This window comes from Polyodon spathula, chromosome 19, assembly GCF_017654505.1.
Source record: "Polyodon spathula isolate WHYD16114869_AA chromosome 19, ASM1765450v1, whole genome shotgun sequence".
NCBI classification, from domain to species: domain Eukaryota; kingdom Metazoa; phylum Chordata; class Actinopteri; order Acipenseriformes; family Polyodontidae; genus Polyodon; species Polyodon spathula.
This window is the reverse complement of record NC_054552.1, coordinates 32,930,174-32,954,819: the sequence shown is the minus strand read 5'-3', so window position 1 is coordinate 32,954,819 and position 24,646 is coordinate 32,930,174. Positions and strand designations below refer to the sequence as shown.

General features: G+C 41.2%; 1 protein-coding gene across 1 annotated transcript in view; it reads right to left on the bottom strand.

Annotated features, from left to right (window-relative positions):
* Positions 1 to 1,716: 1,716 nt before the first annotated feature.
* Positions 1,717 to 24,646, bottom strand: part of LOC121294766 (A disintegrin and metalloproteinase with thrombospondin motifs 7-like) — a 55,195-nt gene continuing 32,265 nt past the window's right edge. The window contains exons 17-24 of the mRNA XM_041218843.1: positions 19,943 to 20,069; positions 19,001 to 19,214; positions 15,617 to 17,830; positions 14,017 to 14,169; positions 12,891 to 13,064; positions 12,530 to 12,676; positions 9,959 to 10,118; positions 1,717 to 2,363 (exon numbers count right to left, since the gene is read on the bottom strand). Of these exons, the coding sequence (XP_041074777.1) occupies positions 2,200 to 2,363; positions 9,959 to 10,118; positions 12,530 to 12,676; positions 12,891 to 13,064; positions 14,017 to 14,169; positions 15,617 to 17,830; positions 19,001 to 19,214; positions 19,943 to 20,069 (3,353 nt within the window). The 3' untranslated portion in view covers positions 1,717 to 2,199. The remainder of the gene's footprint in view (positions 2,364 to 9,958; positions 10,119 to 12,529; positions 12,677 to 12,890; positions 13,065 to 14,016; positions 14,170 to 15,616; positions 17,831 to 19,000; positions 19,215 to 19,942; positions 20,070 to 24,646) is intronic.

Sequence of the window (24,646 nt, the reverse complement as noted above, 5' to 3'; positions counted from 1 at the left end):
GACAGGAATACAAAACAAGTTTGAAATAGTTTAAAAAGAAATGACAAAAATCATGACAAAAGAAAAGAAAAAGAAAAAGAATACCAACAGATGAGCAGCAGGCACACCCTTACTAGCTATATAGGGTTTGGGTTAAATAATCCAGGTGATCATTTAGATGCTGCGGTCAATGGTTGAAACAGAACAAGCTACAGAGTTTAGTTTAATTAAAGCGCATCATTGCACATAATCAGACAACTGCTCCCATTGTATTCTACAAAAAATACAACTGTATATACAGCAAGAAAAATATGTTTCCATATGCAGTGCTACTGTGTGAAGGTATATAGTGGAATCTATACTGCATTCATTCAATCCAGCTAATAAAAAGAAAGCCATTACCCAAATGAAATTGTTTCATTTAGGTTCAAACATACTCTCCTTACCGTCCAGTCTACTTTACTAGAATAGTACACAAACTTACATGAAGCAATACCTCATTACCGTTCATGGAGCGTGCTCTATATATGTTATGCATCGTGTGTTAACTGGAATGAAACAATAAATCCCAGTACCATAGGTAGCATACCTCCAGCATAACATTGTAGTGTCAGAATAGTGGTACTTACTCCTTTAGACTTTGCACCAGAATCTCTTTAAATATTTAATTGAACATATTATTCAGAACGGGCTAGAAGAATACATCAGTGAGCTTGCACATTCCGCTTTGAGTTCTAGAACCAGTTACCCATGTGACTCACGATGGTAGATTACTATTGCATTGATCTCAACCACTATGCATTTGAAATGAGTCCTCTGGGTTTTTACAACTAAATAGCCTAATTGAAAATATATACGACTCTGTACTCTGTCTTTATCCTCTGTGTATAATGTTTTTTAAAATGAACACATTTGAAATGCTTACAATAGACACCATCACCCATACCAAACAAATACACTGTGTCTGTACAAATACATTGTACATCTTGAATACAGATCTTCACACGCACAGCAAATGTGTGACTTGCGGATGAACAACTTTTAGTACAGACCTGACCATACAACATAAAGTGTCCTTGCTACCTTCTATGAATGCAAAAAAAAAAAGAATGTTTACAGCTCACTGGGAAACATATAATCAATGCATAAGGACACTGGGCTAGATTCATAAAAACATTTATTCAAAACCTTCATTAGCAAAGATTTGCCAGCTGGTAGAAAGGTACCCAGTAAAGTTACCAACCCAGAATAAACAGCTCAGAGATTTCATTAGGAGCACTCTCCTGATAGGGTTTATATAGTAAATGATTTGTATTCCCTTGTGATAATGATTTGGAGTAAGAGGCTGTGAGAATGGAGCCGCTATCTTATTTATACAATGGGTGCAGAGTAACAGCGGATTCCCACTCCTAAACACAACAATGGTGCAGAACCTTTACTGAAGACTCACTGAATTGTTATGTTAGACATGCCACCACAGGAACATTACAAATACATTCGTGTATCATAGTCTTTTAGACCTACTCTGTTAATCTGTTTATGCTGTAAATATATTCCTATGTTTGTTACAAACTGAACAAAAATATAAAATGATTGCTCTGGAAATACTAGAGCTAGTCAATTAACACAAATAATGTGTATTTACTTTCCTGTGTAAGGCTGTCACAAAGACTCTGATATACAGTAGCATTATTATTATATATATATATATATATATATATATATATATATATATATATATATATATATATATATATATATATATATATATATAAACCACAGATCAAGTATGGAAAGTTACTGTGCTGGCCTGCCAACACCCCCAGAGCAAGCGAAGAATGCAGGACTGTCGATAGCACCGCTCTCATTGATCGTAGCACCGTCTTTAAAGGGTTCAAGTTACTGGTGGTTGCACTTTGGTCTGCCTTGACAAACCTGTAGCAAGGAGAGATTACACAGCATCTGGTTGGTTCAACCAGACGTGTCTCCATGTTTCCATGTCAACCAGCGGTACCTGAATTTTGTCTGGGCGACCCCAGATGTAAACACTGATTGGTGGTTTCCCAACCAATCAGATCTAAGATATTCTTCTGTTTGCTAGCCGCATTCTGTGAACTTTTGTACTGTATTTTTCTACGGGTCATTTCTCTCTTCTCTTTTAAGGCAGCAGGATGCTAAAGGATCGTCGTGGTAACACTGGTGCTTTTCTGTCTCCACCTCTCACCTACGTGTGGCGCGCTCGTTGCCCCTTTCTCGGACCCCGTAGCCCCCCAGCGTGCAGGTCTGGCAGCACTGCACTCGGACAGTAGGGAGGGAGCACCTTCCCAGGAGCTTCAGGGTCTGGCAGAAACCGAAGGTCAGACGATTTCTTACACAAGTGTGACCTAAAAAAACAAAACAAAAAAACAATACTTAGAGGAATTCAGGATCAACCACTGACTATAATCGACCGTTTTTATCATGTTCTATTGTATTTATGTTGAAGACCTAAGGCTGGATCATAAGCAGCTTTACTATCTGGTTGTCAAAAAATCTGTCTTTAATCCAGATTTTTCCACTACTTTAAGGTGCATCCTCATATGATGCTATCATGCATTTACATCTTCCCTATATAAAGACTAGAAGATTTTTTAATCCGACCCATATGAGGTTGCCATGCATGAACAACTAATCCGACCACTGTCAGTTTGCACCCATCACACACTCAGTTTTTTACCCCTGTAGTGGCATCTGGTGGTGGTTGGGGGTGGATATTAGGGTTCTGGGGGGTATTTTAGTTCCAGTCATGCCCTAGTTGTACACTGCCTGTATCTAAAGCAGCAGAGGCCCTGTGAACACAGACATTTAGAAGAGCTGGAGAGCTAGCAGATTGCACCAGCTCACATGGTCTGTGCCACGGGGGAGGGAATGAGAACACAAAAGGGAGTTATGCTTTTTAAGGTTAGCAGAGCCTGTGGTGCAAAAGTAATTACATTTAGTATAGAGATGGTTGGCTTGAGAGAAAAAAAAAAAAAAAAAAATAAAATAAAATAAAACAGAAAAGTCTATAGTGCTGCTCAGTCAAGTAAATGTCATTATTCCAGAAGAATGTCATTTCTAACACATGGAGCAAGCTGTTTCACACTGGGGTTTTTCTTTTTAGTTAACATTATTCATGAAAACACTCTGGGATGTACAACTGTCTGAGATGAAATATGTGCCAGTCTTGCAAGTGTTTGTTCATGACCAAGTGATGTGAGATTTAATAAGCACTCTGGAAATGTAGACGACTACTCTGGTTTTGTAACTAGGTGTAAAATTAGACCTCTGATCTTTCCTGTTGCAAGATCATACACACTGTATTTCCAACAGAAGCGGAACTATGTGTCTCAGCAAGGCTACCTCATCAAAAAACATTCAGTGAGGGCATACAGCTGACACAGAAACAGTGCTGTCCAAAGAAACAGCTGGAGCAGCAGTGACGATTCTCCACGCCATGCCATCATCATGCCATCCTGATTAACAACAACATGACTGAGCTGCAGAATGAGTGCCAGCCTGCATGACAATCAGCTGTATTCTTACGGGAGAGAACGCGCTTTGGGTTCACTTCACAGGAACAGTAAGCGCCAGTTGATATGATACGTTTCTTTTGCAGAAGTTTCTTTCTTTCTTTTAACGACAGATATCTGAGCATCACATCATTTCAATTCCTTGCTGGTAAATTGATTTTCATTCTTGTTATGGAATGCCGTTTTTATAACAGGTTCTGGTTCTCTTTGTCTTTTTTATCATTAACCCTCCTTCATGTCAGCAGATTCAGAACCCCTGGTACATGAAGGCTGGCGTGTAATGCTTGTAAAATATCCCAGCCTCTTCCTGGAGGAAGTACGTTTTTGGTAGGGGGAATTCTCATGAGGAATTTTCAGTGTATTCCTTTTTTCTGAGTGGTTATTGAAGTAGCAGATTGGCAATGTTTTTGCCAGGTCCAGCTGCTTGTAACATTTCCTGTCAGGGGAAAGGGATTATTCAGCCATAGTGGGCTGGATTACTTTAGCAGGACCTTTCCAGGCTTGAAGGGCAAACCTATCTTCCTCTATGACCCATTCAACCCAAGCTCAGCTCCTCTTAAAAAAACCCAAAACACTAGCACTGGCTGAACTGGACAGTATATTCTCCATATTACTGGAACAACGCCATAATACATTAATACCTCTAAGAAAAGCTTGTTTTGAGCAATATGGTGTCCGCTTGTGAATAATAAAGGATTTATATATTGTAATAGAAATGCCAACATAGAATCTTTTAAAAAGAATGGAATAGAGATCCTATGAGGTGAAATAAGCTTGAGTTCCCTGCTTCATCTCCGGTTAAAGGAAGAAAAACACACACACACACACACACACACACACACACTCACACTCACACTCACACTCACACTCACACTCACACACACACACACACACACACACACACACACACACACACACACACACACACACACACACACACACACTCACACTCACACACACACAGTGATCAATCAATACATTCCCATTAGAACAGGGCATAGTTTATAGCACACGAAACAACTGGATTATAGGAATGCTAAAAAGTATAGTCCGTTTACAGTACAGCCTCATTGTGTCTTCAATATCCTACCTATCTCTGCTCCCATTCAATGCAAGACCCTTGTTCTTGCCTACCTCTCTCTTCACCACACTGAGGATTACACATAACAAAGAGATGCTGCAAGGCAAGGAAGGTAACTGGCATTATGAAACACTAAACTCAAGCCAGAGAGCTCTTTAAATATCCCCAAACATGATATCCAGCTCTAGGAACAAACCCAAGCTCCAGTGATTACACACAAGCCAAAACGAAGCCCACTGCAGACGCAATAGGCACTAACACAAGTCATTCAGTAAGCTAAAGCTGTAGAACTCCCTACAGGTTGTTGTTTATTATTATTATTATTATTATTATTATTATTATTATTATTATTATTATTATTATTATTACCACAGGGTCATCTTTTCCTCCTCTAAATGGAATAACCAAAGGGATTCACAGAGCTGTAATAAATGATTTCCTGGCTGACATTACTGCCCTGCTTCTGAACAGAAGCCCAGTCTTTCCCATACTCTCAGATCACAGCAGAGTGACATCATCATATAGGTCAGAGGGCACAGCTGTAGAACAATACAACAGGGCCCCCTCAGCAATGTGCCAACCCCCTCCCCCTCCCCTGCTCATCCACTCTTATATTTGATTCCTTGAGGCCCAGTAAGGTTAAACAATCTGTGGATTTGGGGCTGAAGGCAGGCTGGCGCATCCCCACTCACAGTACAGAGCCACAGAGATTCCATTTCTGTTGGTTTCTTATGGGGAGAGGGTCTGAGTCCACTGTGTTCTGTTAATCCCTTCAGAAAATATCTATCCAATTGAGACTGCACACCGGAACTGGGTGTGAGGCTTAGAATGTGCTGTTCGCAGTGTAAACGTTTACAGAGCTATGTGATGGTAAACAGAGAGAAGAGGAGTAACGCACAGTGAAAGCATGCTAACAAAAACAAAAGCATGCATATTTAACATGGGGAGCTTTTGTCGCTGAGGGTATGGTTATACATGTTTTCTTCAAGTAGACAAACCTTTCGGGTAGTGCCTTCTTCAGTACAATGCTGATTTTAAAACTCTAGTAAAACTAATCCTTTTAATGATGTTTATGTCTTTCACAGTGATGGATTCATTTTCACACCATGTCATATCTAGGCTCTGCCCAGCGTGGGTCCACAAGGTTTAGAATTATTCCACAGGTCAAAAGCAAAAGGAGCTTAGGTTTCTATACAGCAGACACGCATCTTTGGCAAAGCAGGACAAAGGCTAACAAATAGAAACAAGCTCAGAGCTTTACCACGCCACTTGAAATGAATTAAAAACCCAAGCAAGCAGCTGCCTGATCCAAGACCTGCCTTGAAGCAACATGCCCACTGCAGTATCTGCCAGTCAGACTTGAGGTACATGTCTTCAACAAATGAGCTCTAAACCAGCGCTGGTGGATAGGGAGAATACATTGGAGAGCAGTCAGACAAGCAAGCTGAGAACCTCCTTTACCTAGTGTAGTAACAGATACTATATTGTCTTTTCAGATGAAAAGATATGTTCACATGTTTTTATTTCAGCGCTGCCCAGAACAAAGCTGAACTATCTTATAAAGAATAAGCTGGCTTTCAGTGTTGCTTTCAGTGTTGCTTTCACCTCCCCCCTCTCTCCTCCCCCAGTAGGGTTCTCAGTTACATTATACAAACAGATATTTTTAATCAACTTCCTCATTCCTGTGAGATATGAGAAGGAGAATGAGAGACTGATCTGCTGTCTTTACTTCAGCCAATAAACAGGCTGATAATGCGGGGTGCTTGTTATTATCCAGCAGACGCCTCAACTCAAGGCATAAAAAACCCCCAAAAAACAATCTACATGATAGTCAGAGCCTTTGCACGGCATGCAAAAACAAGCATTATTTTATTCCCAATCCTCTTAATTAAGCTTGAGAGATGGACTTTATCTCAATGTTAGATTTTTATAGATATAATATTCAGGTTGCCAGCTGAGTCCACTTGGCTTGGGGGAGTTGATCTTCTGCTTTGCATGATTAAGGGAGCTGCAAATCCCAGGTCAGATTCACACAGCACTGAATAACTAACAGCATCCTCTACTCTCACTGTTGCTGCTTCTTTGCTTTTGGTTACTGTTGTTGTTTTTTTTCTTTCTTTCAAATCCTACATGGTCGTAAACACTGTAGTACTGGTAACCTTATCTGATCAGAGAGAGCTTAATGCTGCAATCTGTGGAGATAATTGTTGCTGGAAACAGCAGGAATACACCTGGTTTTCAGAAGCTCTGTTATCTCCTGGGTGCAGCCAGTAGGAAGATCAGGCCAGTTTATAGCTTAACAACGTTTCCTTTACAGAAACTCTGCTGGCTTTCATTCTGCAAACCCTGCACTGGGTCAGGCGGCCATCAAATAGTAAAGGACAGTACTTGTAAAGCATATGCTACTGTTGATTTAACAAGTTATTCTGAACTGCAAGTATTTAAAAAAACAATATTTACTTAAAAATATATTTACTTGCAAGAAATCTCATGGTATACTAGATGCAATAATATGTGTAGTTCAATTGATTACACTACGTAACACAATTTTTGTTCCTGGGTAGTAAGTGTTATTTCCTAATTGCTTATGCCTCAAAAGTATAGAAAATGGCTATTATTCCCCACAAACTTTGCTTTTGTGACCAGGACAGTGATATTTCAAAATATCACTATTTCCAATGGGAAAACGGGCAAATGTGTGTCTTTTCGTTCACATAAAGTCAGAAAAAAACAACATATGAATCCAAATTAACATGCATTTATACTAAAGTAATACAAAAATGACTACAAAAGATTTAGAAGTGAGTAGTTTTTCGAGATTTACGATTATACTGTATTTACATTATTTTTTTAAATAATGACATCTCTCTTTGGAAGTGAAGCTGTCAATATCAGGGACAGGCAATCCCAGTCCAGGGCAGATAGGAACGAGGATATTGTTTCCGTTAACACATTGAAGTTGGAAGTTGCATATGCTCTATAGAGTCAATAGATACACCTACCCAACAAACACTTCTTATGTCTCTTCAAGTCCCCTTTCCTGTGTCTTACTGCAAAGATAAGTGAGAGTGATGGATATCCAGCAGAAGGCATCCAGGTTTACCCTTCACTCATTATTCGTGGCTTCACTCTCAGCCTCTCAAGCCCGACAGCCACTTGCTGATAACAGCAGTTGATAAGAGGAGGCGCTTTTGTGTGACCAACGTTAAAAATGATGAGCAAAACAAAAGCAGACTTCATTTTGCAACCCTGCAACCTGAAAAGCCTTTGTTCCATCCAGACCCTAAATTATGAAACCAATGTAGCCTCGTTACAGGTCTTATGAGTCATTGACTGGCACAAATGAAACATGGTAGACTGCTGATCTCGAGGACCTCTTTAGTGCACTGCATTTTGCAAACCAAAGTCATAATAAAAGCTGTGCATTACACATAATGTGCCTTAATATAGAGCAGACACATAGGCTGACACATACCATATTGCCTACTGCACTGTGTAATCTTCTCATTAGTGTTGAATTGCTCTGCTCCCTCACTGACAGCAAGTCCCAGGGTATGTAAGTGGACCCATGCTGCCCCAGAGCGCCTGCTTGTCAGTGCTCGGGTTGTCGCACCAGTGCCCAGATTCATGTTCCCCCTTCCCAGGGAGGCCAAGGCTCAGTGTAGTGTTGAGCTTAGGGCCTCATAAGCATGTGTGCTGTTAGCTACCAGAAACTCAACTTCAATACTGATCGACAGTCAACATCCGAATGTGGTACTCATACAGGCAGGGTTTCGTACTCACAAACTCAATGCATTGATGTGTTCGACCACTATGATGGTCACCCACCTTCATTCTAAAGGGAAACTACAATGTGCATGTTATTACAAATCAGTATCCGGGATTGCAGTATGAGAGGTAACTAGTCACAGTACACAGGGAAAGAAATAGTGCCAGTGTCTAATTGGGCTCATGATAAAAACCTGGAATGGCTCAATGTGCAGCTTTAGTGTTATCCCCGTCACTCATGCATGTACACAGTCATTGAGACAGAAGCATGGACAGGCGTGAGGGAGGGATAAACTCAGTGGCACCGCATTGGCGTCTTAAATAAAATCGATAACAGCCCCAAACTCGACAGACAAGCAGAATCGCCTGCAGAAGCCTGAAAATGTCAGCGAGTGGATCAGTGTGAAAAGATTATGTTCATCCACGAGTTCGCTATCTTTCAAGAAGCTCATTGAAAGCAGAACAGACACAGCACAACACAATACAGCTCGTGTCAGAAGAGTAGTGATCTGCCAAAGCTGGATAGATATCACAAGCTCCATCTTGCATTTGGCACTCATACTAGTTATACTACTGCAGTTTATCAGGTTGAATCTAAATAACTCTGTCACAAGGGCAGCAGTTACATTGAAAAATGCTTAAAGTTATATTTGTAAACTGGATTGAATGGAAATATGTCCAAAAGTGACCATTGTGTCACAAACACATTTTGTAAAAACATCCAGGCTTGTGTTTAGGGCCAAGCCAACAGGTTGCATTAATCTCTTCCAGCAATTACTGTCTGGATTATATATCCACTAAAATGTTTTAAAGGTGTCGGGGGTAGAAGAATGTCCTTTTATTCGCCGAAGGTGACAACGTCAGGTCTTATTTTAAAACATTGCTTTCCGAGTACCAACGGAGCTTGAAGAAGACTCTCCTAACCTCCTACTGCTGCAACACGTCTGCATGGCTCCCAGTGACACAGTATCAACCTTCAGGGACTGTGTGAACCGAGCATGTGAAGAAACCAAGCAGGCAAAGTCATGATGCTTTCTTTATTCCAGCTCTGTACAGAGAACCAGGGCTGATGGCTGGAATTCAGTTTAAATCATTTTCTCAACATTGGCACGCTATCAGACCACTTCCAGGCACTAGGAGGAGCCTGGATAGCAAGAAGACACTTTCCAACATCCTCACATTAACTCAGAGACGCACAGCCAACTTCCAAAACTAGGTCAAACTTCATCAGTTAGAGGCTTCTGGCAGCCACTTACCGTCTTAAAAAAAAGAACAAACCATTTGGCTTCAGCCTCTGTATCAAAATGTTAAGTGCTAGAACTTTTCCTATTTTCTCACACTAAACAATGATCTGTTTTTTCTGCAGGACTGCCGCAGTGGAGTAAAACAAAACAGAGTCCACAAAAAAGCTAATTTGTTGTGTTCAGTTCCAGTTTTCCCCCCAGGGAGAAGCAGCAAGGAGTTCAAAAACCCAGACACTTAGACAGCCTGGAATTGGAAAGGGAACCTGCTGCACTTCTTTACTATAAAAGCTATTAGTCACGTATACATGCTAGCGAGTGCCCTCCACTGTCCTTACTTGGTTCGGCGTTGTTGCATTCCTGCGTGTTGCACTTCTGTGTGTTCTCTGGCCAGGGCTCGTGGTCACACTGGCTGCTGTCCTCCTCAGCATCGCCGGTCTTGGTGTTGATACACTTCACCAGTCGCCGCTGTACCCCCCCTCCACAGGTAGCAGTGCACTGCAAGGAGAGGGGAAATCAATATTATTAACACTGACGACAACACTGCCTGTTCTGGACTCATCAAGGTGACAAGAAACATGCAGTTTGCACCGTTTTTCAGAAATTTAAAAAAACTGTGAATCACAAAATAGGACTGTTTCATGGACTGTTTTTTTTTTCCACTAGGTTAAACAGTACTTTGAAAAATGTGAATGAATTAAGTAGCTTAATTTAATAATAAAAAAAGCAGCCCTTTTAAAAAAATTCTATAAAACAGTCTTTAAAGTTTTGTGAATAGGGCTCTATTTTGCAAAACTACACAACTAACTTCTAGGGCTCACTTTAAGAGAACCTTCTGTCTTATGCTGGCTTTGTTCCCTTTTTCTTATTTGTACACATTTCTACTTGCAATAAAGACCTTGATAAATATGGCCCAAATTTCCACACTCAGAGATGCACCGGAGTCCTGATTATTCAAGTCCCAGGTTAGACTGTACTTTAGCAATAGGGCAGAGGGAGCTACTGTACTACCAATCACAGACGAAAGGGCTCTGCAATAGGTCTGAGCCCAGGCCTTGCAGGGTTCACTCTGCATTTATCCAATATTTGCATGCTTTAACTTGAATAAAAGGGTCCTGTGTTACAGCAATATCTCATTCTGGGCTCCTTACTGTGCATGCACCGCATCTAAAATATCCTATTAATGGAGTCTTTATTTTCTTGCACACAATGTACAGAGGCTGCTTGGGAGCACAGCATGGGCTTGCATGCCACTAAAGCATTGTTACATTACAACATCAGAAACAGCATAATCAAAAGATTATGAGACGTGCACAGGGTTTAGTGTTATTGCATCAAAACGAGTAGATGTTTTGTTTATGTGCGTGGGGGTGGGGGGGGGGGGGGTGTCGTTTTTAATTGTTGTCACTATAAAAGCAAAATCCTGTTATGGATGGATGTCAATATTTGAATGTAGCCTTGCTATGTGCTGGAATAATTCATGACTATTAACGGAAAACTGGAAAGCTGTGATTGTATTACAAGTGCTTGAGGTTCTCTAGTAGTGTGTGTGTGTGTGTGTCTGTGTGTGTCTGTGTGTGTGTGTGTGTGTGTGTGTGTGTGTGTGTGTGTGTGTGTGTGTGTGTGTGTGTGTGTGTGTGTGTGTGTGTGTGTGTGTGTGTGTGTGTGTGTGTGTCTGTGTGTGTGTGTGTGTGTGTGTGTGTGTGTGTGTGTGTGTGTGTGTGTGTGTGTGTGTGTGTGTGTGTGTGGGGGGGGGGGTGTGTGTGTGTGTGTGTGTGTGTGTGTGTGTGTGTGTGTGTGTGTGTGTGTGTGTGTGTGTGTGTGTGTGTGTGTGTGTGTGTGTGTGTGTGTGTGTGTGTGTGTGTGTGTGTGTGTGTGTGTGTGTGTGTGTGTGTGTGTGTGTGTGTGTGTGTGTGTGTGTGTGTGTGTGTGTGTGTGTGTGTGTGTGTGGGTGTGTCTGTGTGGGTGTGTCTGTGTGTGTGTGTGTTTGTGTGTGTCTGTGGTGTGTGGTCCCAGCATGTGTGTGTGTGAATATAACATCCAACGAAGTCAAGAAAATCCACCATTTGATTTCTGGCTTAAAGCCTGTTCTAAAACTGGAATAATTTTACACATATATTGAAGTAATCAAATAAAGCAGCAACAATCTAAACATTTCAAAGATGATCAGTGGGCTGTTTCTTGTGAATTAAGTAACAGGTGCATGAATTAGTTTCAGAAAAAAAAAATAGCCAGATGTGTAGTCCCGTCCCCACTTAGCAGGACAAGGCTAGAGTCGATCATCTGCTTGCCAAGCTGAAGTAGATCAGTGGGGAACAACCATTCCAGTCTGGAGTTTGTTCCAATCAGGTCCTATATTAGTTAAGTGACCCTGAGCGATAGAGCTGCGTCAACCCATTATTGGATTATTCAGATCGAGCTCTCCACAGAAATCAGGTGCTGACAATCAGCGGAGAGTCACTGGTGTTGACAGGGCTGATTCACCATTCAGAGTGAAACAAGTGAAGAAACAGCTGCTTGGGGTTGTGTGGATCGCTGTCCTCCACAGAGTCCAAGAAAAGCAGCCATCAACACAATTCATCCAGCTGTTTCTTCACTTGTCACTTTGAATGGTAAATTAGCCAATCAGCACCAATGACCTTCACTTGATTGGTCCTTCCATTCCTGGTCTTTGTTCCAGCCCTGTTCTACTGTAAATTGTTTAATTCAAACCTCCTTTCAGCCCCTGAAGCAGTTCATTATCACATTTTACCTGTTAAAAGTGTAGTGGAATGGCCCTTTAGGACCTTGATTGGACACGTCTTGTTCAATATTCTAATTTTGGACCTAGACTGGACTGGATCTCGTATGTGTACTGCACTGGGTCTAGCACTAACCTTGGAACATGACTGTCTTCCAGAACCACTCACCTGGCCCCAGGACCCCACCACCCACTTGGTGCAGGGGTGCACGTTGCACCCCTTGGTGCTGTTGGGTTGCATGGACTCCTGACATCTTCCAACCTCAGGACAGGTGACGAAGCGCTCCTGCTCCCCTCCTCCACACAGTTCTGAGCACTGTGGCGAGACCAGAGACATATCGCTGGCGTTTCTCTCAACACACATTACAAAACACTGCAATCACAGCGCTGTCTCAAGCACTGAGCTACGCAAAAGACCTTTGAGGTTTAATACAAACACCTACAGTGGAGTACTTTAAGTGCCACTAGTTGAAAACAAATGTGCATTCTTTATTAATGCTCAAAGCGAAGGGGGAGTTTAAAGAGCACACCTCACTCCATGACGAGGTGTACCAATCCATGCAGGGCCTGGAGTTGCAGGATATCTGCAGAGGGGGCTTGTGGGAGACTGCCTGGCAGTGGAAGGGCCTCAGTGGCCTCTGGTCTCGAGTGTCGGTGCATTGCACCTCGCGCACTTTCATCCCTCCTCCACAATTACTGGAACACTGAGCAAAAAAAAAAAAAAAATGAAGATACTTAAGACTGTAATTTACAATGCACCCACAACAACCCGACTAAAGCACTTCCCCTTTAAGAAGTCAGCCTCACCCTTGTGTTCACAGTCTAGGCTGACCTGCAGTGATGAGTTACCAGGAAGCAGCCACTTAACTGTATCTACATATACCGAATCATAATAAATGAGGTTACTGGGAAATGTGCTTTCCTTGGCTGGTCTCCTGGTAATGTTTTATGCAGCTCGAAACCGCAAAATAACATTGTGATGCAGAGTACAGGTTAGCTAACTGCTTCCTGCGCAGCAAGCTAAAGAAAGCTCAAGGAGTTGTACCCTTTTAGAATTTGTGGTACATCTGACTGTTCTAGAAGGAAAACATTAGTTTATCTGGTGTTTAAAAGGGCTACAGTATTATGAGGTCCATATTTTAAAAGGTTCATTGATACCACTAAGAACTGGTCTGTTGTGTACCAGTGTTTTAATAAATGTATTGTTTGGGCTATACAATGTTGATCAATTCTGAATTGGTTCAGTACTGCTGTCAACACAACACATTTGTGAATGAGGTTGTTTTTCTCAGTGAGCTTGGCTGAGTAAACAGCTTTGGGTAAGTCGTAAGCATGTGAAAAGCATTTTGCAATGATGTAATTGCGATGAAATGAAAAGACACTAGTAGCTCAGGGTTTAGAGAAGTGGTCAGAAAAGACAATACTCTTAATCTTAAAAGCTTAACAAACCGTGAATAAAAAATTCAGAACATTCGTCCGCCAATCACGAAGCTCCATTGGCAGTAGTGTTTATCACTCGCAACCAATGAAATGCGTTTTCAGACACAGCAGAAGTCAAGGAGTCCCACAGGCCTGGGCTCTTTCCTTCCTGGCTCTATATACACAACGGTACTGGCCTCTAATCCGAGTCCTGCCGCTTCCTTCTCATGCTTTTACCTTGCTCCATTCTCCCACACGCCATGCTGAGCAGGGTCTCAGGTAGCAGCTCCGTGCAGGGGCTGGCTTCTTGGTGATGTCACAGTCTGTTTCCCTGTGGCTGCTGCACTGCACTGGCCTCCAAATCGCTCCCAGACCACAGCTCGTGGAGCACTGCAACAGCACCACACAATCAACGAAGGCTTGCAAAACAATCCTACCAGCAGCTTAAACATTGTAAAGAACAACAAGGTGTGGAAAAGCATATTAATAGATATGGCAAACCACTGTACACTATGGTAGATGCATAGTATAATCACAGGAAAAGCATGGTGAAACCACATAAATACTGGTGGTACACTTTTATAAAGGTTTTTTTAAAGAGCTGCTTAGGCAATACTTTCTTGCAGCTTTAATAAATTGTATAAAACGTTACACTTGAGTTCTGAAACCCCAATACAAAATGAAAGCGCTCTTTTATTAGTTCTCTGAAGTACTTTACTTTTAGCCCAATGTACTTTCACCCCTTTTTAACCCATGACTGAATTGCAAGGTAACATATCAACAACAAGCAAAGAGATTACAAAATATAAAGCGGGAGTGAGGTGCTCCGGTGGGTTCATTTTCTTCTAAAAGCTATAGAGGAATATCTTGTATGAAGCTGTTGAGAGTGGAAAGGGTTTGCAGAGGGAACAGAGGGTTTTCAGAACAGCAGAACAAGAACGAGAGAGTGCACGTGACATCCACAGCCATTATTCTCATTGTCTTGTGGAGCTGAGTGTATTGAAGTGCCTGTGCTGCAGTGCAGATGGAGGAACTAAAAATGATGCTAATTGGCCTTGGGTACACATAAACCCAGATAAAATAGTGCATCAGTGATAATCAATTTCCATTAACGATAACGTGAAAGACAATCTCATACAAATCCAACAGCGGAATTATAAATTGGATCAAGCTCAGACTAGCCGCTCTACGGCTAATCAGGTAATCAGGTATCGACATAAAAACATTGTTTATTCTTTATCAAGTACTCTGAAGACAGACATGTGCCTGAAGATGAAGCCGTAATTACCAATCCCAACGAACCTGTGCCGTTAATCCCAGAATATAATTGGCAATTTGTATGTCTTGTTACGTTGTAAAAAACCAAACTGCTCTAATGAAAACAGGAAAGCGCACATTTCCTTTGCACATGATGGTACATCACCAGTAACGTGAATTAATATTCAAAAGCACGTTTATGAAACGCTTTATGCACTTCACTGCATCGTAGCACATAGGTCAGCTTTCCTGGGGAAAAGTGACATTACAGCTTCTGAATGTGGCACCCAATAGTGTTTTATTAATTAGTATAGCATGTCGCTTTAAATGAGATTATGTAGCCACATCTGTTTCAGTTATGCATGCATGAACGTACTGCAATCTCCTAAATTTTAATTTTTAATTTTACTATGTCCTTTTGTTCGTCACACCATATGGGACTCAGTAAATGATATAAAAGACATTTGTTGTGTAGCTATATACCTAAGCATCCCCTACTTGTGTAATAATACATCGTCAACAACTAACTCAGCTTTGATCAGCATTTCTTTTTACGATGAAAAGAATTTGGATCACTTACTGCACTCCAGTGGCTCACCCTCCAGAAAGCAGCCACGCTTGTGTCTTTGTTGGCCGACTGTGTAGACAGCAGCGGCTCTGTTGGATTTGCAAGTGCTGGCGTGGACGTCTCTTGGAGATGCCTCTGAAGATGATACCCACTGGTATGGCTCGAACTGTGAGGTGCATCTGTAGTTTGGTGCTCTCTGTCTTCATGCCTGTGCCTCAGCATGCGCTCGGGAACTACGATTTCATTGGAATCATTCTCTGGCCACTCTGTGGTGCTGGCGGTGGCGGCAAGGGCTTTATTCTTCTGGGGTGTCATCTGAGAAGGCTGAGCAGTCACATGTTTTTGGGAAAAATCATCCGCAGAAGCTGGCACTTTACCTTGTGGAAATCCCAAATGAATTGCTGTAACTGGGGGTGAACTTGTGGAATAGATGTCAGTCTGTGAATCTAACTGATCTTCTTCAAAGGGCTTGTTATGTGGTGGCTGGCTGTTGGATTCAGAGATAATCCAGGGATAACCATGCCCTACAATGGGTGGATGTAAGTCTGGAGTGTGGAGCATGGAGAAAGCTGTGGTTTGAATTTTCTCTGTTGGTTTTGTTCTTGATGTTGCAGAGTCTGGTTCTGAATCTGAAGGGCCATAATCATGATCGCCTATTTTATTATAAAGACTTGTGTCCTGTCCTTCAAATGAAAGTCCCACTGAAACAGGATTTAAATTGTACTGGTTTGGCATAGTTGTTATTGGTGGCTCTGAGGTAAAAGGGATGGCTTCAGAATAAGAAATGATTGGAGTATCCAGTTTATCAGATAATACTAGGGGGGTTTCAGGGTGCTCCTTGGATGTCAAGTACCTTTCCAGTTCAATATTTTCGGTAACATGTTCATTGCTATCTCCTACTGCAGAATCTTGTTCAATCACGTTCATAACATCTTGACTGAAATCATTCTCATTCCTGGAATCAATGTCCTCATCATCCTCTCCGATAGTAAAAACGAGATCATCAATAACATCCTCCTCATCGTCAATAATGTCGTTCAGACCTTCACCTGCATCTTCATCAGTGTCATCGCTTTCATCTGTTTCTCTGAAACCCTCTTGATTAAAATCGTTCTCTTCACTCTTGTGTTCTTCCTGTGGGTTTTCATCATCACCGTCATGAGCTTCCTCTAAACTCTGCTCATGGATGTCTTCCTCGGTGAGGTTTGTCTCATGGCTTTCAGTGCCAATGCTGTGAGGGATTATAGAATGGCTGTTGTGAAGGATCTTGGTCACAGCTACCTCACTTGGACTATCTGTTGGAGCCAGGCCTCCATTTGGTTGCTTCTCGTTATCTGAAGAATTGGGTATCGCTGTATCCAAATATTCCGTTGTACGATTCACAACCGGTAGCAGATGGTTAATTAAGTAGAATACCTCTTCGTCCTCCTTTTCAGTGTCAGCTAGGTCTGGCATTGTTGTTTCAGTCTCCTTTTCTTCATATGGGCTTTCCTTTGCTTCAGGCGTATTATATTTGTCATTTTCCCCACCCTGGAGATTCTTATTCTCTTGTTCGATCAACACACTATTGTATGGTGTATCTAGAGCAGAATGTGAGTCCTCTGATGTAGCATCAGCCTCCTCTGGGGTGGCTGACGTCGTGTTTTCTTTGGGATGACCCAATGATTCTTCATCAACGCCATTTACCCGATGTGAATTTTGGTCAGATTCTCCACCCACGCCATTTACTCCCGGTTTCTTTTCTTTGACGTTTTCTTCTTCTTCTTCTTCTTCTCCTTTTTCTTTGACAGGGTCATAAGACAGATCTTCATGGAAATTGATAAAGTTATAGTCGTAGTAAAAATCATCCACAAATACATTTTTGCCGGGGGAGGAGCCCTTATCATCAGTCGGCTCTATACGGCTGCGTCCGATGAAGTCATCTTCAATTAAATGGTTCAGATCGTCATATTTGCCTGGCCGGTGTGATTTGGGAATCACATGTTCTGGTACGGGGTGTTGATAGTTGTCATTCTTGGGAATGAAGTCGACTTCATTGAACAGTTCTCTGCTCGATGAGCCACTTCCAGACCACTCTGATCCAAAGATATCCACCTTCTTGGGACACGGCTGTGGGCTGCATGTTGTTTCTGATATAGGCTTTTCTCTGGGATCACAATCAGTGCCTGTGTTTTTACTGCAGCCTATGGGACGTCTTTGTATTCCACCACCACAAGTTTCAGAGCACTGAAAAACAAAAAAATAATGCATTTTAAATGACCAACTATGGGAAAAAAAGTGAACGCTGTTATGCTATAATTTTAATTGTTTATGTATGTAACCCCTGCTAAACCGTGATGTATACTTTAATATGCATTTTTAAAAGGTAAGCAATCCGTTGTCTTAGGCAGTGTGTTTGCCATTAAATACTGCATACCTGTAACTGGGACATATAACAATAGCTTCCATTACGTTTTGATATGAGTCCTTAAAAAGTAAAAGTGTTTTACCGAGACCAAGTCAAGAGACACTTCTTGACTTTCTAAAATCACACATTAGCCTTGACTGGCCTCTTATCGCGTTTAGTAAATGGCAAAGTACTTTTCACAGAGGTTAAATGAAGGGTGCTTATAACACTTGATTGCTGGAAGGCTCTTGTTAAAATTCCATTGTTATGCCGTTTGATTTTACTGATTCATCAGTAGCATCTAAGAGCTGTGTAGACTATAACCAGATTGCTCAAAGTACGTCAGGGACAGTCAAGGATCTCAATCTTCCCTTTGTGTGAAGGTTACACTAAAAATCATTTGTTTAATTGGGATTTTAATTTTCCTTGTGATGCAAAAACAAATTGTTTTTCCATGAGCAACTATCACACCTAGCTATTAAATGCTCTCCTGTATAAATCACTGGGATTGACAGGAACAAAAACATATAAATATACAAAAAAAAAAAAAAACGACAGCTTTACAAAAAAACAATAAGTACTACAAAGAAACTTAGTACAACCTAAAGACAAATGTTTGAACAAGAAGTCTTCAGATCAATGTCTCACGATTTTTTAAATACTTACTCGTGGCATATTCTGTAGAGATAATGGGTGGTGGTCATAATTCAAGGGATTGCTGGTAAGTACAATGCAGTCCATTTCCCAGCGTGCTCAGCCCAATGCCATGTTATTGACCAAAAACAAAAACAAAAAGGAACCACCAAGCTAACCAGGACTTAAGAACTGGCGATGGACTGATCCAACAATAAAAAGGTAATCCAGCATTGGTTGTCACACTAGGTATTCATGGTGACACATTTGTGTTGTTCTTGCAGGGCACAATAAATGAATGTATATTTGTCTAACTAATTATCTGTGTTTCTTAGGTGACTGTGACTAATGTGACCTTTGGTCTTTGACTTTCTCACCTCTGACCAGTTGCCCACAGTCCATTGAGCAGGGCAGGGCTTCTCCCTGTTGCAATGGGCAACGGCCTCTGGCTTGGGGATGTGCTGACATTCTGAAGGCTGCAGCGCTCTCTGTTCATCCGTCCCGATGCTCTGAATACAAAGAACGGTTCTCTTCATTAGCCCAGTGTCCCCGCAGCTAGCTGAGCACTTCTGCCACTCTCCCTCCCACCATCTGCAATGGAAAAAATGACAGGAATTCAGTGCCATCACTATCAGGCCTTCTGCCAACTCTAACAAAGTATCTTTACAAAAGGAAAATTAAATCCAAATACAAAAGTTCCCAGTGTAAGAATACAGAATCTGAAATTTGTTTTCTAAATACCCCTTCATTTCTTTAAGTTTCTGCTGTTGCAGAGAGCATTAATTATCATCTGAACTAGTGAGCCATTGCCAGGAGTATTCTAAAAAACACACCTATGTTTACTATCTACTACCATGTTGTATCCTTCACAAGGTGTGCGCTGCTCTCCAATTACCTCATCAGACATTTGAAATCAGCATTTATCATGCTGTGTGTCTTCAGGGAAAAGACTAGACACACAAAGCTTATTATTCTAAGCCTTAAACAGGTGTCACATGGCCAGGAATTTGGTGTACCCAGCTGTTTTTCAACTCTCTCCCAGAAGTAAAAGGCATGTGCTCACTACACCAAGCCCCCACTACTGAACTTTCTTTCAATCAAAACTGAAAGAAATGCAATGGGCCATATTGGCATTTACCACCAGTTAACACCATTTTAGAAAAATGAAAACAATACCTTGGTGTGGAAGTTGTTTCTTGCAGGTTCCGTGACCAGTTTTTTATTTTACCGAAGAATAGTGCAATCTAACAAAAACAAACCCTAGTTTCATATGAGCCATTCCTGCCAGATGGGTTGCCCCGCACTGGAGCAGCACTGACCTGGCCGGGCAGAGCTCCTCATTGCAGCTGGCATGCTTGTCGTCAGGTCGTGTGGCGGGGTCACAGTACCGCTCCTCCACTATCCCAGCAATCCTCTCCAAACAGTGCACAACCTGCCTCTGAACACCTGGAAGGAGAAGCACATGTGCACACAGACACACACGTCAATAAGGAGCTCATTGTTCTGAAGAGGACCTCTGGAACCCCCCCCCACCTCCACAGCAGAGCACACCTGCAAGACACAGTCAATCCTCACTGAGACAATACTACATGTGTTTGATGTCTGGAATGCTGTAATTACATGACCTTTCAGGGTCGAGCCTGAGGTTCCCAATTAAAAGTGTGGTTCAAATTGCTGAAAAAGAAACGACGAGGGAATAGTTCTTTGAGGCTGCAGCAAAAGACTTACAAACAAGACTGTTTACAGTACCAGACACAGAGATGGTACCAGCACAAATGATTGCTTTTTCAGCAACTTTACTTTTTTTCTATTACCGTTTCATATTTTGAAAAACTTTGAACAGACAGCAGTAGCTAAACTAAGCGAAGGTGCCGAGAAGAGCTTTAATGTTAGTGGAAGATTGTTTTCCTGTCTGTGTTGTCTTTTGAAGTGTTAACATCAGTGACCTGCACTAACCCTTCATAGACAGGCAGTCTTGGAGAAGTACCTTCAACCTCGCATCTCTGGGATTTTCCCGGAGGGACAGTACCATGTTTCTTACTGATTTATAGCTTTATTACCAGACCCACTTACTAGCTATTTGACGAAGACACCAGGTAATCCCCTTAAGGGAACAAGAACAGAGCTTTGGAGCCAAGGGATATTCACAGGCATCAAACAATCAGATTAGAATTGTGCTCACTCCATTGTGTATGCCAGAATCCCATACTCAGACAGCATCTGCACTGTGCCACCTCCGGATTCTCAGATTCCCTTGAGATTGAACAAAAACCCAGTTCGTACATCACTTGATCAAAACTGAATCTAAATCGAATGATCAGTTCTTCTCTTTCTACTTTGTTGACGGAGGTCACAACCTACTGCCGTTTCACACAATTATTAATCAAAAGCTAGTGGTGCGATCTACTACCGGGAGCACATCAGAAACAGTCTTGTGTCTGCCTGGGATTGGAGGTCAAAGGCTTCCTACAATCTTAACATGCCACCTGGGCGATCAAGACCTCCCTCACCTAGTTTTTAAATTACTGAGTGCGAAGAACAGCATCAGTTTAGTATACCGAAAAAAAAAAAATCCATCTTTGTTAAAAACTATAACACAGCTTCATTTCCAAGCTTGCAATGAAACTAAATGATTTGATTTCAGTTTAAATTTGACCATGCTGAAAGGCAGAAGTTTTTGTGCTGCAGTTTTGTTTGGTTTTGCACAGCAGTTGAATGCGATTAGCCTACTACACTATGCTTTGGGATATTACATACCTTAGGTTTAAAGCAGAAACCATGAGTGATGTATCTCAATCTGAGGAAACCTTACGGCACTACTGACACAGAATGTGGTTTTCTATGGCACTTAAACAGAATCAGTTATATTATTCAGAGGAAGACTTAATGGATAGATTACTTAACTCCTTTTGATCTCACTTTGTGGATGCACCTGTGTACTAATGCTGTTGTATAACGAACATCAAGAGTCTGTACCATTAGGCTTGTAAGCGCCATAATGAAAACAATAATCTGCATTTACAAGTTCACATCCTTCTTGAACAGCTTTGTTTTGTCCAACTAAAAGGTAATTGCGCAAATGCCATTCATTTTCCGATGGGAGGAATGGGTAATAAGTGCACTTGTGTGTGTTCTCTAAAGATGCAAAGAACAGGAACTCATCTTTTGTTTTAGACAAGAGATGTACAGATGCCCACAGTTTTCGTTCAAGTGCCAGTTCTGATGTTCATTGTTCACTTTGTCCCCTGGCTGCGTTCAGACCAGATCCCTGAGACACAGGCCAGCATCACAAGTCTTTCCATAGATCAGCCCTCTGTGTTATATAAACAGCATTAGAAAATGAAATGCTTTGTTTATTACTTCATGTACAATCTGCAAACCAATTCCACATTAACAGTGTGGTTAGCTCCTGTGTAGACTTGTTGCTTAAATCAGTTTACATAACTAATGCCATTCCCTGCTTTCTGGTTGGGAGGTCACGCCATGAGTGGGTGTCAGATGAAATTAGCTGATGCAAGATAATAAATGCAGCAGTATCCTTATGATCTCTTTTTATAGAGTTCTACCCTGTGTGCTCTTTTTAACAATGGCTTAACAAACAAACAAAAAACAAGGTTGGCACAAACGAGCATGAAAGTGAAGAAAGCCTCTAAGCGTAACCTATAGAGCTGTGTTATTTTTTATCAATCATAATTAGTGGTTTTCTAAAGAAAAAAAAACAAACAATTCTCAATTCTTATAATGTCGGCATCTACTAGTGCATGCAACTACTTTCCATCTCTCACACAGTGGCACAGTCACAGAGGAACAATGCCCCTATTTTACTGCACATCCAAAGAGAATAATTTGCAGTTAGCCCCGTGGCACAGTACTAGACTTTCAGACTGGCATTGGAGAAATTAGATCTGAGATTGCCCTGTCACATTCCAGAAACTAGAAGATGACAGTGTTTTCATAAATTAACATTCTGAACAACTAGAACAAGAAAAAAGTAGCAACTAACCAGCGAGCAACTGCTTCCTTTAATTAAACTGTAGAGACTGATATATATATATATATATATATATATATATATATATATATATATATATATATATATATATATATATATATATATATAAAGGTTGTGGTATTAATTACCTGCCACTTATATGAATTAAAGGGGCTGAGGCATTGCCTTGGCTGTCAAGCGTGTTCCTCAATGCAGCCTTGCAGAATCTCTTATTATTGTACTGGCCCTCAGTATTCTGTTCTACACAGCCAGCAATCAAACCAATCAAACTTCCCTTGATAGGAGGGTATGGCCCAAATGCAGAATCCAGCAATACTTGAAGCCTTTGTGAAACTATAATCACCACAAGATAACAAGCTACAGCTATGGCCAAAAGTTTGGCATCACCCTATGCAATTAACTCATTTTGCTTCATCAAGTCGAATGAACGCTAACATATTAAATTACATACCACATTGTAGTTTTCCACATAATTTACAAAAAACTGACTAAAATTTAAAAAATGTGACATTTCGAAATCTAAGATTAAATAGTTTACCTACTATTATAGCTTCTGTTATACTTTTGCTAAATCATTTTGTAGTTTCTTTGATTATATGAAACATGATTACATGATATTAAATCAAACATCTAAATTATGTTCACACACACACACACACACACACACACACACACACACACACACACACACACACACACACACACACACACACACACATATATATATATATATATATATATATATATTTAAATGTCTGAATCATAAAATTCTAGTTGATGCTAAACCTTTGGCAATAGCGGTACACTGATACGAGAGATTGGTTGTCAAAAATGAAGGTCATTTCAATACAGGGCGGGGTGTTAAAATATCTGGTCTGATGTGCTCTGTCTGAAAGTCAGTGTGTGGGCCCTTCACAGTTTTTTAGAAACTCTACGATCAGCTTCAATCTCGAATGGCAGAGTTGGGAATGGGCTGCATTGTGTCTAAATCTATACGCTCAAGTTCAAACCAGAGACTGCGCGACTTATCTGCAAACCTGCTGTAGTGTGAAATGCATATTTAAAATGTACCAGATGGGTATTTGCACAATAGTTTTAACACTTACCACAGTAACTTTCTAGGATTTTTGGAAATCGTAGCAAGATTTTGGATATAGAATTGTACTCTAATGGGAAGAAAAATGGTAAGAGCTCATTTGTGTGACTGAAGCGCTTTCTCTGCAGGGTCCCAGTCAGGAGGCTGTGAGGCAGGAAGGTAGCACAGGGGTAGGGCCAGCAGGAGGTACCCAGAGCTCAGCTGTAACTCAAATCATGGACCCTGCTCCCCCCACTTTAATAGGATCTCTGAGCATCTCTGCAGTGTTGGCTCAGCCAGCTACACTAACGGCATGGCTGCTGGCTCGCAGTCTGGTGGGATTACCCTCTGACCCTCACCTTTGACCTGCTCTTGCAAAGGGGACTAATTCATTTTGCACATGGGAAACTTAAGACAAGTAATAATAATAACAATAAAAAAAACGAATAAATCTGACAACTGCATGCAGTACCCTGCTAACCAGAGTGCCTGTGCAACACTTTGATAGGTCTGGCTCTCATTCATGTGAACACAAGTTAAAGTGAACTCAAAGCACATCCTACACCTCCATCAAGCTGAAAGAAATGATTTCATTATGAATCCTTACTTCAGTAAATGTAACACCCTTTTACATCAGTTTTTAACCATGCTTTTCCTATGCTGTAGTTTATCATGATTACCCGTGGGTTTTTAGACCACTTTACTATGCCGTCACTGTGCTATACTTTAGTGCACCTGTTTGCTGTGCTATACTGTATATCAGTAATATTTTAATAAGAGTAATATGTAAAGTAAAAAAAAAACTAAAATCAAACCCAATTGCAAATTGCACAAGTTTGGCAAATGATAATGGAGCTTGCACAAATTGGCAGAAAATGTGGCAATGTTCAATAGTCATCATTTAAGCCACGATTGCTGTCACAGGATGCCTGATGT